At 40.2% G+C, this 14,509-nt stretch overlaps 1 protein-coding gene across 1 annotated transcript; it reads left to right on the forward strand.

Moving 5' to 3' along the window:
• Positions 1–356: 356 nt before the first annotated feature.
• Positions 357–14,014, forward strand: LOC124264280 (protein amalgam-like). Its single transcript, XM_046699018.1, has 8 exons — positions 357–512; positions 2,584–2,720; positions 4,742–4,958; positions 6,681–6,841; positions 8,484–8,595; positions 8,853–9,003; positions 10,628–10,773; positions 13,059–14,014. Exons 1-8 carry the CDS (start codon positions 452–454, stop codon positions 13,181–13,183), a joined length of 1,110 nt encoding a protein of 369 aa, XP_046554974.1. The 5' UTR covers positions 357–451; the 3' UTR covers positions 13,184–14,014.
• The last annotated feature ends 495 nt before the right edge of the window (positions 14,015–14,509 follow it).

Consider the following 14,509-nt stretch of genomic DNA (forward strand, 5'->3'; position numbering starts at 1 on the left):
AACAACAAACAAAATGTTCATGAACGCCAAGATCATAACACTGCAGTATACTGAGTACCAATACTGAGTATATTATCTCTGATTAACCAGGGATAGTCTACGTCTTCTATTCTCCCTGGATTAACTATCGAATTAAACCCAGTATATCAACGCAAACTCATCAGCGCTTTCCCCCTCAATCTTTATATATTCTACACATATATTCCTTCCATTACATAGCGATCGTTCGAATAAAAAAACAATTCGTGTCCATTTTGTTCTCAACACATTTAATTTTCTCCATTCCGTATACGAATCCAAGTTTTGTATTGAGAAGAATGACTCACCTGTGAAGTGGACATACCTGAGAGGTGAGAATGTGTCACCTGCGCATGCGTTGACGGATGTTCAATTTTATGGGACAGGATAATCAACTATCGGAGTTGCGTTCTGAGTGATATTCTAAGCAAATATGGATCTGAGAAGGGAGCTGTGGCTCTGTTTTGTTGTTTCTATAGCCCTAATAGTTACAGGTAAGAATGATCAAACAGTGTTTTACCTGCGCGGCGTATGTTTACCTGGTTTGACTTACTTCCTGAAGTTGACGCTGTGTTTTGGTATGGGGAGCCATTTGAAAGTCTCCTGTACATTCTTGTCAGCTTTAGCAAGCTATGTCACTTAATTTATGGATTTATTGCTATATCTAACTGCCGTTGTGTTATAGAAACTTTACAACGCCATTGTGTCATGTTGGTGGAGAGGTACGAGTTGAATAGATTGTGATAAAACACACAGAATTCAAATAGGTCGTCAGTTGTCATTTGGTCGGGGATGAGGTTTAATTCAGTATACAACAGTCCAAGAAGCATGTGTCTATACAACACAAACAAGCACCTGTTCGAGATATTTTAAATCAAGTGGCTAGATTTTATTATATTATTCGATCATTTGTTCACGTTGAAGTGTTCTGGTCTGTTGATTACAGAGGTGAAACTTTTGATGTTGTTCTATGTTGCAGTAAGCAATATTCCAGTTATGGGTAAGAGTTCCGCCCATAAACCCTCCCCTCCACCCAACCCCCACCCAACCCTACCTGCATGAAATGTCAAAATGTAAATTGGTGTTGCACAGAAAATAAAAATTGAAGGGTAAGTAATCTTGACAATAAAGAAACTAATGAAATATCTCTTCATAGGATTACGGTTAAGGTCAGGCATAGAGTGATAAAAAAAACCCAGGGATTATGGGCAGAAATCTTTCCCAGTTGTGACAGTGCTCTGTAAATAATTCAGTCTGGACTAGACAATCTAGTGACTAACATCATGAGCATCGATTTACACAATTGGGATATGATGACAAGCTTTAACAGTGTCTGACGATGTAGCCCCATTTGTTGCACTAGATTCTGTCATAAAGGCACTATATCACACCACACTTCTCTAAAAATAAATAATGCGTTTCTCTCAATAGTACTAACTATGAGCCCTCAGGGAAGCTACCATATACTTTATTCTAAAAACCATAACGTAGTTGGATTACAATGTTAAATTAAAAAGTTTGAATGAATTAATGCAACGTTGCATTAAATCCAATCTCGCGCCATCTACCGGCTGAACGTTATTTCAAGCGAACCCCATAGAGTATGTCCTTTGGAGTGCTCTTTACGAATATCATACTCACTACTTGTGATTGAAACCAGTTCGGCAAACACCGACAACACTGTGTACAGCAGTTTTCGATGTCACGGAGCAGTTGTTTACATTCCATATATGGCAAGTGTTCTCTGAGGCTGTTTGCCTCGGAGTTTCAATCATCGATTTCAGGCAAGTCGTAAGGGATAATAAGTCTTTTTTTTGCATCAATAGGAAGCTAAAGTCAGTGCATATGCCCCTATATGTATAATATAGACCAAAATATTGTCGAAAATGTGTGACATTGTGCCTTTAAGGACATACATGTGTTGATGAAGATCAATTCTAACCCGATCTCCACGATTTGGAATTACTGTTACATGCTGACACTCTTGAATTCCAAGGGGAAGTAACCCATGCTTGTGGTCAGAGGCGACTAACAGGATCGGGTGGTCAGGCTCACTGACTTGGTTGACACATGTCATTGTATCCCAATTGCATAGATGGAGGCTCATGCTGTTGATCACTGGATTGTCTGGTCCAGACTTGATTATTACAGCCGCTACCAGCGGGAATATTGCTGAGTGTGGCGTAAAACAACAAACAACAAATCTTGGTGATATGGAGAATTGTGTGGATTGTTGCTTACACTTCCAATACCTATCACCAGATCGTGTGGTTCTGACTCAAATTATACTGGCTGGAATAACGCTGAGAAAATACGGAGTCCCACTGCAAACACACAAACACATCCTTGTTATTGACTGTGGGGTACCTAGTAACTAATTGCTCCTTTCAACCGAAGACCAGGGTTTGATTCCTCACATGGGTACAATGTGTGAAGCCCATTTCTGGTGTCCCTACCCTCATATTGCTGGAATATTGCTGGAATATTGCTGAAAGCAGCATAAAACCATACTCACTGGTAATGACAGGCACAACTGAAAATGACACATTTGTGGTTAATTTGCAGTGTTTGGAGACGATCCCATTGTCAGTATCCCGAACACAACGCCAGGGGTGGATCCGGTTGATGGATACATTAAGTGCCCCAAGGATGAGGATGCCTTCCTCACCTGTGCCGTCACCAACAAACCCATCGACAGCGACGTAAGTGGCAATAGTCGTGTTGGAACTGATGTTTACATTTCTCCTTTAAACATGTTTAACAAGTTATCAGAGCTCCAGATAAGATTTAGCTCATGTGGGTACTGTACCCACTGTATTTTTTTGGAGTGGGTATTATGAATGTTGAGTGGGTATTTCATTTTCTGTTACCCACTGCTTTCAAATATGAGCGTATTTCAGTCATTTTACTCAGTTAAGTATTATGTCATTGAGTTAGTTTACTAAGCAGGTATGTCCTGCCTTATGTCATACTTAGTCAGAACCAACTTAAATATAATGGAAATGATTTCATAAAAAATCACTCATCCTATACTGACAGTACAACACTTGTCCTATACTAACAGTACAACTTAATAGCAATCGATGTCTTTTTCATTACGCAAGCGATTTTTATAAATATATTCCGTACGCATTTGTTTTAAACGTTTTGCGTATCTAACATTTTAAATGCGTAATTGGTACGCAACAATTATTTTTCAATGCGTAATTGGAAATTTTATATGCGTTTTTTACCCGGATACACAGCTTATCTGGGCCTCTGAAGTTATCGTCATGATGTGTTATTTTCACTCATTTAAACTTAGGATTTAAAAATATTAAGATTATTGCAATAACCATGGTAACCTTCATAAGTTTACTTGGACATAGAATGGTTGTATTTGTGACCATTGTATGTCATTCAGAGATTATCCAAATAGGAAGTCGTGCTCCCCTGGAAGGATTGGGTTCATTTCTGATGTCCTCCGCCATGATATTGCTGGAATATTGCTAAAAGCAGGTCCTTGGGTTGCTGAAGACCAATTCTAACTCAGGTCTTGTGGAACAGGGATCTGCTCAGAGGCCTATATTTGTGGTATATGTGCAATAGGGTACTAGGGGAGGTAACTCTTTTTCATGATGGGTGAAGGACATCACGTGCATGAACTTCACGTGCTATCAAGTAAATGCATGGCAAACGGTCCGCCATCTTGTCATACGCAGATTGGCGCTGTAACCAAAACCTGAATTTCACATGTGAACCCAAACCCGTACAACGAGTTGTGAATGTGATACCAAGCATACAACAATATTCAACTCCAAATCTGAAACAAATGTCTGTTAACCATGCCAAATTAAGAATAAGAAATATGTCCCAATCCCTAATATGTCCAATAACCTAGAAGGTTACCAGTCATATGGGTATCCAGTGGGATAAGTCATATGACCATGATGACTGGTAACCTTCTAGCTTCTCACAGGGGTGGTGGGGTAGCCTAGTGGTTAAAGCGTTGGCTCGTCACGCCGAAGACCCGGGTTCGAATCCCCACATGGGTACAATGTGTGAAGCCCATTTCTGGTGTCCCCCACCGTGATGTTGCTTGAATATTGCTAAAAGCGGCGTAAAACCAAACTCAGTCATTTTAGCTTCTCACAGGCAGCTTGGGTTATCCGGGGGGTAATAATGCATTAGTGCCTTGAGCATGCACAAGTGTCTGGAAACAGGCACTTTTTTATCAATAGCCGTTATTATCTTGATGATGTTTATACTTGTAGCCTGTGTTTGTTACTGTTTACAAGCTGAACATGATAAAGGTGAGGAGAATTGGGGTTTAATGCCGTACTTAAGAACATTTGCCCATATGACGACGTGCATGCGTTTGTATGTGTGGCTGCGTGTACTAGCCCAGACTTAAGCTGGTTATATCGTGCTAGCTCATTGAGATACCATGCCGCAGTTAAGCATGAATACCCCATTCAGACACATTATACTGACGGACCAAGAAGTACCATATTTTAATGTCCTTTGGTATGACAAGGCCCGGGATCGAACCCGCGACCTCCGTCTCTTCGGGCGGATGCTCTAACCATTACACCATGGAGGCGTTCCGAACATGATAAAGAGGATGTGATGGTTAATCTGTAAGCTCCCAAATGTTAATGTGAAATAACTGTTTTATTGTATGATCTCAGCATTCATGTGATGACATATTGTTGATTTTGTAAAATTGCATGTTGTGCTCCAGGTGAAGTGGGTGGTGCAAGCCTCAGGTGTCCTCACCCCCATCAGCACTGATCTCAATAGCGAGGACCCCTTCAAGTACAGCTTGGAGAAACCCTCGCCCACCGCCTGGAGGCTCAAGATTCAGAACGTGCAGGTGACAGACGAGGGCCGGTACACATGCAGAGTACAGACAGGCTCGCAGATCTACGTCCAGGCCGTAGCAGACATCAAGGTCACAGGTGAGACTTTTATAACATAGCTGACCCGTGCGGATCTGGGTTAGATTTGATCTTCAGTAACCCATGCTTGTTGTAAGAGGCGACTAACGTGATTGGTAGTCAGGATCGCTGACTTGGATGACACATGTTATCGTATCCCAATTGTGTAGATCGATGTTCATGATGTTGATCACTGGATCATCTGGTCCAGACTCGATTGTTCACAGACCGCCGCCATATAGCTGGAATACTGATGAGTGCAACGTATAACTAAACTGACTCACTCACTATAACATCGCTCTGCATCATGTTACTAACTCTGGGGGCAGGCTGACAGACAACAAGGTCACAGCTGCGACACATTGTATAACACACACATTGTATAACACAGATATGTGTTATTAACTGTTAGTGTGTGGAAATCTTCACAGATCCACGTCCAGCTTACTGTTAGGTATGACATAAATATGCCTTCTGTTACTATAGTCGGTTTGCATTGAAAACGTACCGATGAATGTCAATTTAAACAAAAAAGTAATTCGAATAAGATGAAATTAAGATTGCGAATCCTCATAATTTTACCTTGCCAACTGATCATTTAAATCTCAGAATTTTATTCAACTTAGGATAAAAGTTGTTTAACAAACGATCATACTTTCAAATCGCTATTATTGGTTTGTATTACAAGGGTGTATGCACATTAAATGAAACACCGAGAACATGTAGGGCTGGTCTAAGTTAACGCTCATTACGAACCGCACGTGCATTTGTTTCACTTTTCCAACTACTGCGCTTACCCCCTTTGTAATACAAACCAATAATAGCGATTTGAATGTATGATCGTTTGTTAAACAACTTTTGTCCTACAATGAATAAAATTCTGAGATTTAAATATTCATTTTACAAGGCAAAATTATGAGGATTCGCTGTCTTAATTTCACTTTATTTGATTTTTTTTTGGTCAAAGTGAAATTCATCGGTACGTTTTCACTGCAAACAGACTATAAATATAACTCGGCTTCAGAGTACAAGGCTAGCAGTCCATTGAGACATGATCTTGGCCTCCTTTCACAAAGCACTAAGGTGTTCGTAAGTCACTATGGTAACCTTAGTGCAATGTTAAAGAATAGGAGGTAGGGTTAACCTTAGTAACTGTTGCTTCTTGAAAGGAGCACCAGATGGATAAAGCTTCCCTCTTGAATGATGAAGGTTGATAGTTTGATCAATTTACCTCCAAGTTAGTCCAGCAGATTGTGTGTTTTCCTAGAGAGTGGCAGGTCAGTGGGTTTGACTCTCGACGTACCAAAGACTGGACAGGCTGTTACCAGCTGTTACTATCTTCAATTTTTTCCCATAATTTTCTTTCTCAGTTTACTTATTTTTAAGGTTAATGAGTGAGTTAATATTTAGCTTCACATTGCCAATATATCGTCCATATCGTGACTAGAGAACAGTTTACGCATCAAAGGGGCGGTGGGGTAGCCTGGTGGCTAAAGCGTTGGCTCATCACTCCAAAAGCCTGTGTTCGATTCCCCACATGGGTTCAGTGTCTGAAGCCCATTTCTGGTGTCCCCTGCTGTGATATTGCTGGAATATTGCTAAAATCGGCATAAAACCCAACACTCACTCACTACACATTAAAAATGATTAAATTTATGTAGTAAAGTGTAATGATAGGTAGGACATACAATCAAACCTAATACATTTTCGTTCGTCAGTTTTATTGTTCGGTTGTTATTGCAGAGGTTCCCAGGATATCTGACCTTGCGACCAGCAGTGACACAACGGTGAAGGAGGGCGACAGTGTTCTGATGAGATGCAATGCCACTGGACGCCCCTTCCCCGTCGTCTCCTGGAGTCGGATGGCTGGGGAGCTGCTGCCAAATGGTGGACAGGAGCTGCAGGTGAGAGACACGACCACTTTCAGTTACACTCAAGGAGAGTCTATATAGAATAGTCCACAAAGACAGGAGCTACAGGTGAGACACGACCACCTTCAGTTACACTCAGGGAGATTCTATATAGAATAGTCCACAAAGACAGGAGCTGCAGGTGAGACACGACCACTTTCAGTTACACTCAAGGAGAGTCTATATAGAATAGTCCACAAAGACAGGAGCTACAGGTGAGACACGACCACTTTCAGTTACACTCAAGGAAGGAGAGTCTATATAGAATAGTCCACAAAGACAGGAGCTACAGGTGAGACACACCACCACTTTCAGTTACACTCAAGTTACACCAAGGAGAGTCTATATAGAATAGTCCACAAAGACAGGAGCTACAGGTGAGACACTCCACCACCTTCAGTTACACTCAAGGAGAGTCTATATAGAATAGTCCACAAAGACAGGAGCTACAGGTGAGACACAACCACCTTCAGTTACACTCAAGGAGAGTCTATATAGAATAGTCCACAAAGACAGGAGCTACAGGTGAGACACGACCACCTTCAGTTACACTCAAGGAGAGTCTATATAGAATAGTCCACAAAGACAGGAGCTACAGGTGAGACACGACCACCTTCAGTTACACTCAAGGAGAGTCTATATAGAATAGTCCACAAAGACAGGAGCTGCAGGTGAGAGACGACCACCTTCAGTTACACTCAAGGAGAGTCTATATAGAATAGTCCACAAAGACAGGAGCTGCAGGTGAGACACGACTACTTTCAGTTACACTCAAGGAGAGTCTATACAGAATAGTCCACAAAGACAGGAGCTACAGGTGAGACACGACCACCTTCAGTTACACTCAAGGAAAGTCTGTATAGAATAGTCCACAAAAACAGGAGCTGCAGGTGAGAGACGACCACCTTCAGTTACACTCAAGGAGATTCTATATAGAATAGTCCACAAAGACAGGAGCTGCAGGTGAGAGACGACCACTTTCAGTTACACTCAAGGAGAGTCTGTATAGAATAGTCCACAAAGACAGGAGCTGCAGGTGAGAGACGACCACTTTCAGTTACACTCAAGGAGAGTCTATATAGAATAGTCCACAAAGACAGGAGCTGCAGGTGAGAGACGACCACTTTCAGTTACACTCAAGGAGATTCTATATAGAATAGTCCACAAAGACAGGAACTACAGGTGAGACACGACCACCTTCAGTTACACTCAGGGAGAGTCTATACAGAATAGTCCACAAAGACAGGAGCTACAGGTGAGACACGACCACTTTCAGTTACACTCAGGGAGAGTCTATATAGAATAGTCCACAAAGACAGGAGCTGCAGGTGAGACACGACCACTTTCAGTTACACTCAAGGAGAGTCTATCTAGAATAGTCCACAAAGACAAATGCAAAATCCATTTCTGGTGTGCCCCGCCGTGATATTGCTGGAATATTGCTAAAAGCGGCGTAAAACCAAACTCACTCAGTCAGTCTTTACCCAATATACCAGTTCTCAGAAAAAAATATTACAATACGTATCGTTTGAAAAGTGTATTGCGATATACACTGGTAATACCGTGCAGTCCCATTCAACACCATTTCATGTGACCTCAGTTCAAAACTCTCATTTGAGAATTGGCATTGTTCCAGGATAATTACCTGAGGATCCCAAGTGCCAAGGCTGAGCATGCTGGGATCTACAAATGCACCTCTAAGAACTTTGCAGGCCAGGACAACAGGAATATCTATCTGCAAGTGAAATGTAAGTAGTTTTCGACATTAATAAGAGCAAGAAATGCAATAACTCCATGAGGTGACAACCTTTTCATGAAATATTTATTTGACTGATCTGCATAGAAAGGAATAACAAAAAGAAAGTATGATATGAGTAGATGCTGATATGCCACGTATTTTCCACAGAAAAGCCGCAAGTTTACCACATGTATTTGCTGTAGAAAATCCACGAGTGAATGCTTTTCAATGGGTGTTAAATCTAATTCACTCACTCACTGTTTCTAGTTTCACCCAGTGTGATGGCACAGAGTCCCAGGGTTGGCCAGGCTCCTGGCTACTACAAGAGTTTAATCTGCATCGTCAAGGGCTACCCTGTTCCAACAACTGAGCAGGTGTCTTGGTCGCATTCGTTCAACCCCATATACTCCGAGGGGAGGTAAGTCTCACCTGGTCAGCCTCATATACTCCAAGGATAGGAAAGTCTCATCCCACGGGAGGCAAAGTTGTCTTGGTCAGCCCCATATACATTCGTCACCACTCGCCCCTTTCCGTAACCTCCAAGAAGACTCGTCCCCGACTCGATACTTGTTATGTGCGAAAATATGACAAACCAATTAGAACGCTCGTAAATGAGCACGGTCCTTTCGATAAAAATAATCCTGAGTACTTAAATCGTTTATGGCATTATGTCATTGTTTAAAAAATCATGAAAAATATACATCGTCCTATTGAAAGTACAAAGAACGTAGCTAAAAGGATTTTGCTGCCTTTATGAAGTTTTTAATAAGAATCATGCGATTGACGGTGAGAGATTCAAATACACGAACGTGCGTTTGTTGACATAACTGCTCTCATGGGTCCAACTGAGTGTATTTCTGATGATCTTATGCGGGCTTATTATGGAGATTGTACGTGTGCTTCGACCAATTTTAGGAAATGTAATTATAATCGCTACGAGTTTCAAAACAACAATATCGTATTTGTATGTAACTAATCAACCTTAATCTTTAATATTGGGCTTATATTTCATAGCTCTGGGGATATTTTAGTCTGACTGTTTTTTGGTCATTCATATTTTTTTCAGCCAATTCATTTAAAATTCCACCAGGGGAGTGACAGCAAGGTTACACGAATGTTCAGTTTGAGAAATATTTTAAAGTCATTTTTGAGTATCTGCTTTGGGATTTAATGTAGCTGAAAAAATATTATTTTATTTGTATATTCAATAACACAATTCCCATTTGTGTTAATTAAACCCTATTAAGAAAATTAACATAATTGGAAATATAAGGAGAACAGCTGGTCATAATTACATTAACAAGTAACAAAACCCCCAAAACAACAACCTAGCAATACAATGTGCATCTGTTTTTGGTGATTTTTAGAAACATTGGAATCAAACAGGCATAGAGTTATCGTTCTTGTTTAAAGTAGTTCTGATGTTCATGCGCCAATATGAAATCCTTCCAGAGGGGCACGAGTCGCTATTCGGCTTGTCCCGGAATAACACGAGTTGGTCACGAATGCCCCATATACTCCCAGGGGAGGTAACTCTGACTCCATCCATGCACATTCGTCTTTTCTGGAACAGAACTTTAAAAACAGCTCACTATTTCTTCACCAAACTTGGTCTGGTGTTGTACTGGTGCCTTTTGGTAGTTTTGGATTTCTGAATATAATGTGTTTTTGCGTTTCCGTGGCCACAAGTTTGACTTCGACTGAAATTGGTGGTAGTGCTCTTTTCCAGAGCAGACTTTAAAAAATTGAATACTCTCCTTCCACTTTGCTATATACATGCCAAAACATTTGACATAATCATAACTAGTTGACATATTCATGAAGAGTATTGTATCATTGCAGGGGATATTGACGACTCTGTCTTCTTGTTGGCATTAACTATAAAGGGAGGTAATCTTACCCTGCCTTAATTTGATAATTTCTCAGGCCTGCCCCTGTGCATGAAACTGAAGCTCAGCAATCTGACAGAAGGTTTGTTTAGCCTTACTGCTCCACATTAAACTTGCTTACAAGTGTCATTAAACATGCCCATGTAACTTCAGATATGAGATTACGAACATACCTGGAGCCTACAACCGCATCACGAGCATCCTCACTATCAAGGGTGTGCAACCATCGGACTACGGAAATTTCAAGTGTGCTGCTACCAACGAACAAGGAGATGGAGAGACTACCATTGAGCTTTATGGTGAGTTGATATATTTCTGTGTCCTGCCATAAGAGGTGTGTAGTCTTGGGAATAGAGTTCAGGTCACAAATCAGTCGAAGTTAAGCAACGTTGGGCGGTAAGAGTCCATGGGTGACAGTGTTTGGCAGCTTGACTCCTGCGAGTTTCTGGGACTTCAGTCAGCCCCACAACAAAGCACTTGTGATACATGTGGTCTCACCTTAGGCAAGTGAGTTTGTTCAAAATCTGTTCACCCAGCAGGGAATGGGTACCCGGTGGGATAGGTCACAGGCAGCTTGGTTTATCTGGGGTAATAATGATCAGATTGTGCCCTTCGAGCAGGATATCTAGCCTGGAAAAAGTGCGTTATAAAAAGTCTCATTATTATTAAATGTCTCAAATGGGATCTGGCATCCACCTTGAATGTTTGTTTGTTTGTTGTTTAACGCCACACTTGGCAATATTCCAGCTAACTGATGTAAATAATTGAGACAATCCAGTGACAATTCATGAATATTCGATTCTTATGATCACAAATAGTGAATTATATTCATCAGAGCTCCAGATAAGATTTAGCTCATGTGGGTACTGTACCCACTGTATTTTTGTGGGAGTGGGTATTATGAATGTTGAGTGGGTATTTCATTTTCCGTTACCCACTGCTTTCAAATATGTGCGTATTTCAGTCATTTTACTCACCTAAGTATTGTGTCATTGAGTAAGTTTACTAAGCAGGTAGGTATGTTCTGCCTTATGTCATACCTAATCAAAACCAACTTAAATATAAGGGAAATTATTTCATAAAAAATCACTCATCCTATACTGACAGTACAACACTTGTCCTATACTAACAGTACAACTTGGTAGCAATCGATGTCTTTTTCATTACGTAAGCGATTTTTATAAATATATTCCGTACGCATTTGTTTTAAACTTTTTGCGTATCTAACATTTAAAATGCGTAATTGGTACGCAACAATTATTTTTCAATGCGTAATGGGAAATTTTCTATGGGTATTTTACCCGGATACGCAGCTTATCTGGGCCTCTGAGTCATGAAAGGTAATGGTTTGATTCACCGAATATGGAGAGAACAGTAACAGCCCTACTGAGTAATATTTACTTTTGTGTGTTCCTCGCCGTGATGTTGCTGGAATATTGCTAAAAGCAGCGACAAACCATACGCAATCACTCACTCACTTGTCAATCACTGTTAGACTTTCCAGTCCCAGATTGCATCACATCATACAGATAACAGTATCACATTACAATGCAGGGGCAGTGGGGTAGCCTAGTGGTTAAAGCGTTCGCTCGTCACTCCGAAGACCCGGGTTCGATTCCCCACATGGGTACAATGTGTGAAGCCCATTTCTGGGGAATATTGCTAAAAGGGTCTTAAAGCGGCATCAAACTACACTCACTCACTCATTATAATGCAACACAATCTGCTGCTTCTACACAGCCTTGTGTATCTGGGTTCTTATCCACAAAGCATTCGTAACTTGACAACCTGTTGTAACTCTATGGTCTGTCATAGGCTTAGGAATGTTGTAGTGCTACAAACTGTTTGTGGATCTCTACCTGGTACTGAAATTATTGACAGGCTACATTATAAGTTGTGACGATGGGGACATGGGTTGATATCCCTCTACCCATGGGGTCAGGGAAAATCAACAAACATAGAGGATTGTTCATTGGTCACGAGGGGGGCATGGGTTGATTTACCCTCGATTGTCCTTGATGTTTGTTTATGTTCCCTGAGCCCGAGGGACCAGTGAACAATGTATTTCTCTTACCGAACACCTTAATGTTAATTTTGAATTGTTTGAAACACGGGTACAAATCTTTTTGTAGCCATCGCTAGATTTTGCTGACAAGAAAAACAGATTTAGAGTTATCTCCCTTCCATCGATTTGCATTCGCAAAACATCGGTAGAGTTACTAACATGAAGTACCAAATGAATTCCCACAGATCGGCATTCCCAGTAAGAAAACATAGAAACATAGAAAATGTTACTCGCTTGTAAGCAGGATACATTGAAAATAATAGAAGTGAGCTGTCAATACAAATACAACATTTATATGTGATGTAACATAAACAGTCATATGTAATGTACCGTATTTCCTCTAATAAGCAGTTCACTAACAGTTATGGTAATTAAACCCAGTAAGCGCAAAAGCGACAGGTCTGGAACTCCGTTGAAAAAAATAAGCGCCCAGGTGCTTATTAGAGGACATACAGTATTTTTATACCAGTGAGACATCTGAATCTAATGCAATAATGATGAGTGTCTTGTTCTCTACAGCCTCTGACCAGCCCACACCAGACAGAACCGGATTGATCAACAGTCGCTCGTCTGCTCTTGTCATCAGCACCACCACAGTGCTGATGCTGCTTTTCACCTGTCTTCTCCATCGTCTCAACTTGTGAATGTGACACCATCGCTAACCGCTCAACTCTTCATTGGCTTATAACATGATGCTCTTCTGTCATCTTTTGATAAACCAGGCACTTATGATTGTAGTGCTGTTTGGAAATTCGTGCCTGAATTTTCTGACAAAACAACACCCAGATCACATTGGTTAACAGTGAACAAATTTAAAATGTAACAGAAATCCAAATTTTCAAACTATCATCTGATAACAAGCTTGCCTTTGTATGTTTTTATGCCAGTGGAGAAAATTGTATTTTAGATTTTGTTAATAGACATATCTATGTATTGCCTTGTGGCTGATAGCTGTACACCCTACTCCAGTATCAGGGTCTGAAGTGTAGGTAACCATACATTATTACAGTATTGTTTTGTGATAAATGGCTATACATCGATGTACAACTCCTGTGATCATACAAAATGCCATCTGTGCTGTTTGAAATTTGGAAAGAAATGATTATGGGTTGTGCTTCACCTGCAACAAGGAGTTGATATAAACTGAAATATAAGTACTGAATCAGATACGAATATGGATTGTATCAAGTCCAACCATTGTAGCAGATCCTACACACATTAGACATAATGATACAGAGATAATCTACTGTGTCCTGATGCAAGGTCCAGAATGCAGTACATCGATTTACAACCCCTGTATCGCATTGAAATCCATGCATTACGTTACAAGGTGTCCTTCTGAGGAAACTAATGATAACAGATAGTTGTTTTTAGTTAATTCTAAACAGTAACTCAACTCTCGTGATTAATTTTTGTAAAAATATTTTTAAGAGTTCTGAAGTCCTGTCATTCAGGATTGTGATTCACCTGCAAAAGGAAAGAATATATACTTAAAAAACAAAGTACCAATAAGAATTGATGTACCACATCTATGTATTGTATCGTTACACTCCGACTGGATTTTAAGAATTCAGTAGATAATTCTGTATACATTTGTACTTTTATCATATATGTAAATATGCATTAAACTGACTGTAAAGGAGCATAGTTAAGATATTTTGATATCCTTAAATTTGCCAGTAGGATTTTAGAGAACTAGAAACCTGTGTGAATATCTTTTCACAATATTTATCAATAACTGAAGTAAGTGTTCTTGTAGTTATCATCAAGAGCTTCTTGCATATATCACATTTGTTCTATTTACATTTGTTCATATATTCATCTGACAACACCATCAGAAAACATTTATTCCTTGTATTTGGGGGTGTAAAATGATTTGTATTTGTAAAAGCAAACAGATGTTCCCCCTTTGAATGATGAAACTATATTGAAGTATGGTGCTGTTGTTTTTAATTCATTTTGCCAAGTAA

This window comes from Haliotis rubra, unplaced genomic scaffold, assembly GCF_003918875.1.
Source record: "Haliotis rubra isolate DU_JTF1 unplaced genomic scaffold, ASM391887v1 Scf918, whole genome shotgun sequence".
Lineage (NCBI taxonomy): Eukaryota > Metazoa > Mollusca > Gastropoda > Lepetellida > Haliotidae > Haliotis > Haliotis rubra.

Bases quoted from the DNA above. Each gene is read 5' to 3' on its own strand.
- LOC124264280 (XM_046699018.1), top strand. From the start codon at position 452: ATGGATCTGAGAAGGGAGCTGTGGCTCTGTTTTGTTGTTTCTATAGCC. The intron at 513-2,583 runs GTAAGAATGATC...GTTAATTTGCAG, and splicing joins TATAGCCCTAATAGTTACAG to TGTTTGGAGACGATCCCATT. The intron at 6,842-8,483 runs GTGAGAGACACG...GCATTGTTCCAG, and splicing joins ATGGTGGACAGGAGCTGCAG to GATAATTACCTGAGGATCCC.